The 1,569-nt window shown below is 29.9% G+C and overlaps 1 protein-coding gene across 1 annotated transcript in view; it reads right to left on the reverse strand.

Annotated features, from left to right (window-relative positions):
• The window catches only part of LOC111399859 (transmembrane 9 superfamily member 7-like), a 23,917-nt gene that overhangs the window by 21,192 nt on the left and 1,156 nt on the right, over nucleotides 1-1,569 (reverse strand). The window contains exon 3 of the mRNA XM_023027353.1: nucleotides 1,383-1,448. Coding sequence (XP_022883121.1) covers nucleotides 1,383-1,448 — 66 coding nt within the window. The remainder of the gene's footprint in view (nucleotides 1-1,382; nucleotides 1,449-1,569) is intronic.

Raw genomic sequence — 1,569 nt, forward strand, 5'->3', positions numbered from 1 at the left:
TATAATTTTACTATTTTTAAAGTGAGTTTAGTAGGATCAATTTGAAGATCTTGAAGAAGCAAAGACCACGCAGTCCAAAAGCAAATAAGCTGAATAATATTTGCTTTTGAGCAATTATAGCAATTCTTCAAATCGAATGCTCCAAGTAATTGCACCTACATGTACCTCCTAATATGTAACTATAAAGCTCGCCGACAAGTTTCTAGGAGTCTAAAAAATATTTATTGGTAGGCTAAATAAAGCATGTGCCTCATCATAAATCCAGTCTATGATACACCGACACATACACGTGTGCCCGACACGATACATATCAGATATGTCAACATGTAATTTTTTTAAAAAGTATTGACATTACATGTCGTCGATACATTGATTAAATTCTTTATTTATATATTATAAATTTAATTTTATACTTGTTATTAATTTTTCATGTTGAAATCTTTTAAATATGAGTATCTATTTGTTATTTATTAATAACTTTGTGCTATAATTTTAGTAAAAAGGAAAAAATGATTATGATAGAGTGTTCGACACTCCATTGACATGTGTTGGACACGGACACACTATCCCAATTCAAGTATCCATGCTACAGAGGATCCAGTCATCTAGAATATTTTTACGCACCAGTTTACGCTTATGAGTGGTAACGCATCCATAATATAATTTCAAGCTAATAATCATGGGAATTCTCTTGCAAAAACTAGTGAAAACCTCCTTTTTCTTTTATAAGTAATAAGGTAATTTTATTAATCAAAAGATAATATATGGGGTGTATTATTATCAATTTAAACAAAAAAGAAAAGATATGAAATTAGGCAGTCCTTCTATAGGACTAGTAGCCGCAACATTAAATCAAGTATACAAAGTCATATAAAATAATTCTCTGATCTGCTCCGTTGTTCTTGTTTTTTGTTCAAAACAACGACTGTTCATTTCTCTCCGCACACAACATACAATGCATTTTGAAATAAGATTCCATTAAAACTTTGTCAAAAGTTTACAGGAATACTATTTTCATCCTAATTGATAAATTGATATATGTGATCCTTCACAATTAAAAAGCAATACAATTATACTGCTTGTATCTAATTTAGATTTCTACAAAAAATTCCATAATAGAAGAAAAACTAAGCACAAAAGTGCATAAACAGTTATACACTGTTATTTTTAACTTTTCAAAGCTTCAACAACTACCAGTGCCAAAGTTACGGTAAACACTTATTGAAAAATCAACTTAGATAATTCACACAATAGAAAAGAATGGCAAAAACAGTAAATTAGGATCAATTGAAATGAATTAGGAAAAAATGTTGATATTTAGTTTTAATCATGTTAAGAATCGATAATCACAATCCAATATATTAATAGAAACGAATTCATACCTGCGAAAACCGTTGTTGATATGAATTATAGTTGTAATAGTAGCCAAGATCTTTCCCTCCTTGCTCCTCACAAAAGTATTAGCTATCAATGGGGCAAGCTAATGAAACATATGAAGAGGAGAGGGGATCTAGCCTTTATATATAGGAAATAATTTGAGCCGTCCCATTACGACTAGAATTCTAATTA

The sequence above is a fragment of the Olea europaea genome, chromosome 9 (assembly GCF_002742605.1).
Source record: "Olea europaea var. sylvestris chromosome 9, O_europaea_v1, whole genome shotgun sequence".
Classification (NCBI taxonomy): Eukaryota; Viridiplantae; Streptophyta; class Magnoliopsida; order Lamiales; family Oleaceae; genus Olea; species Olea europaea.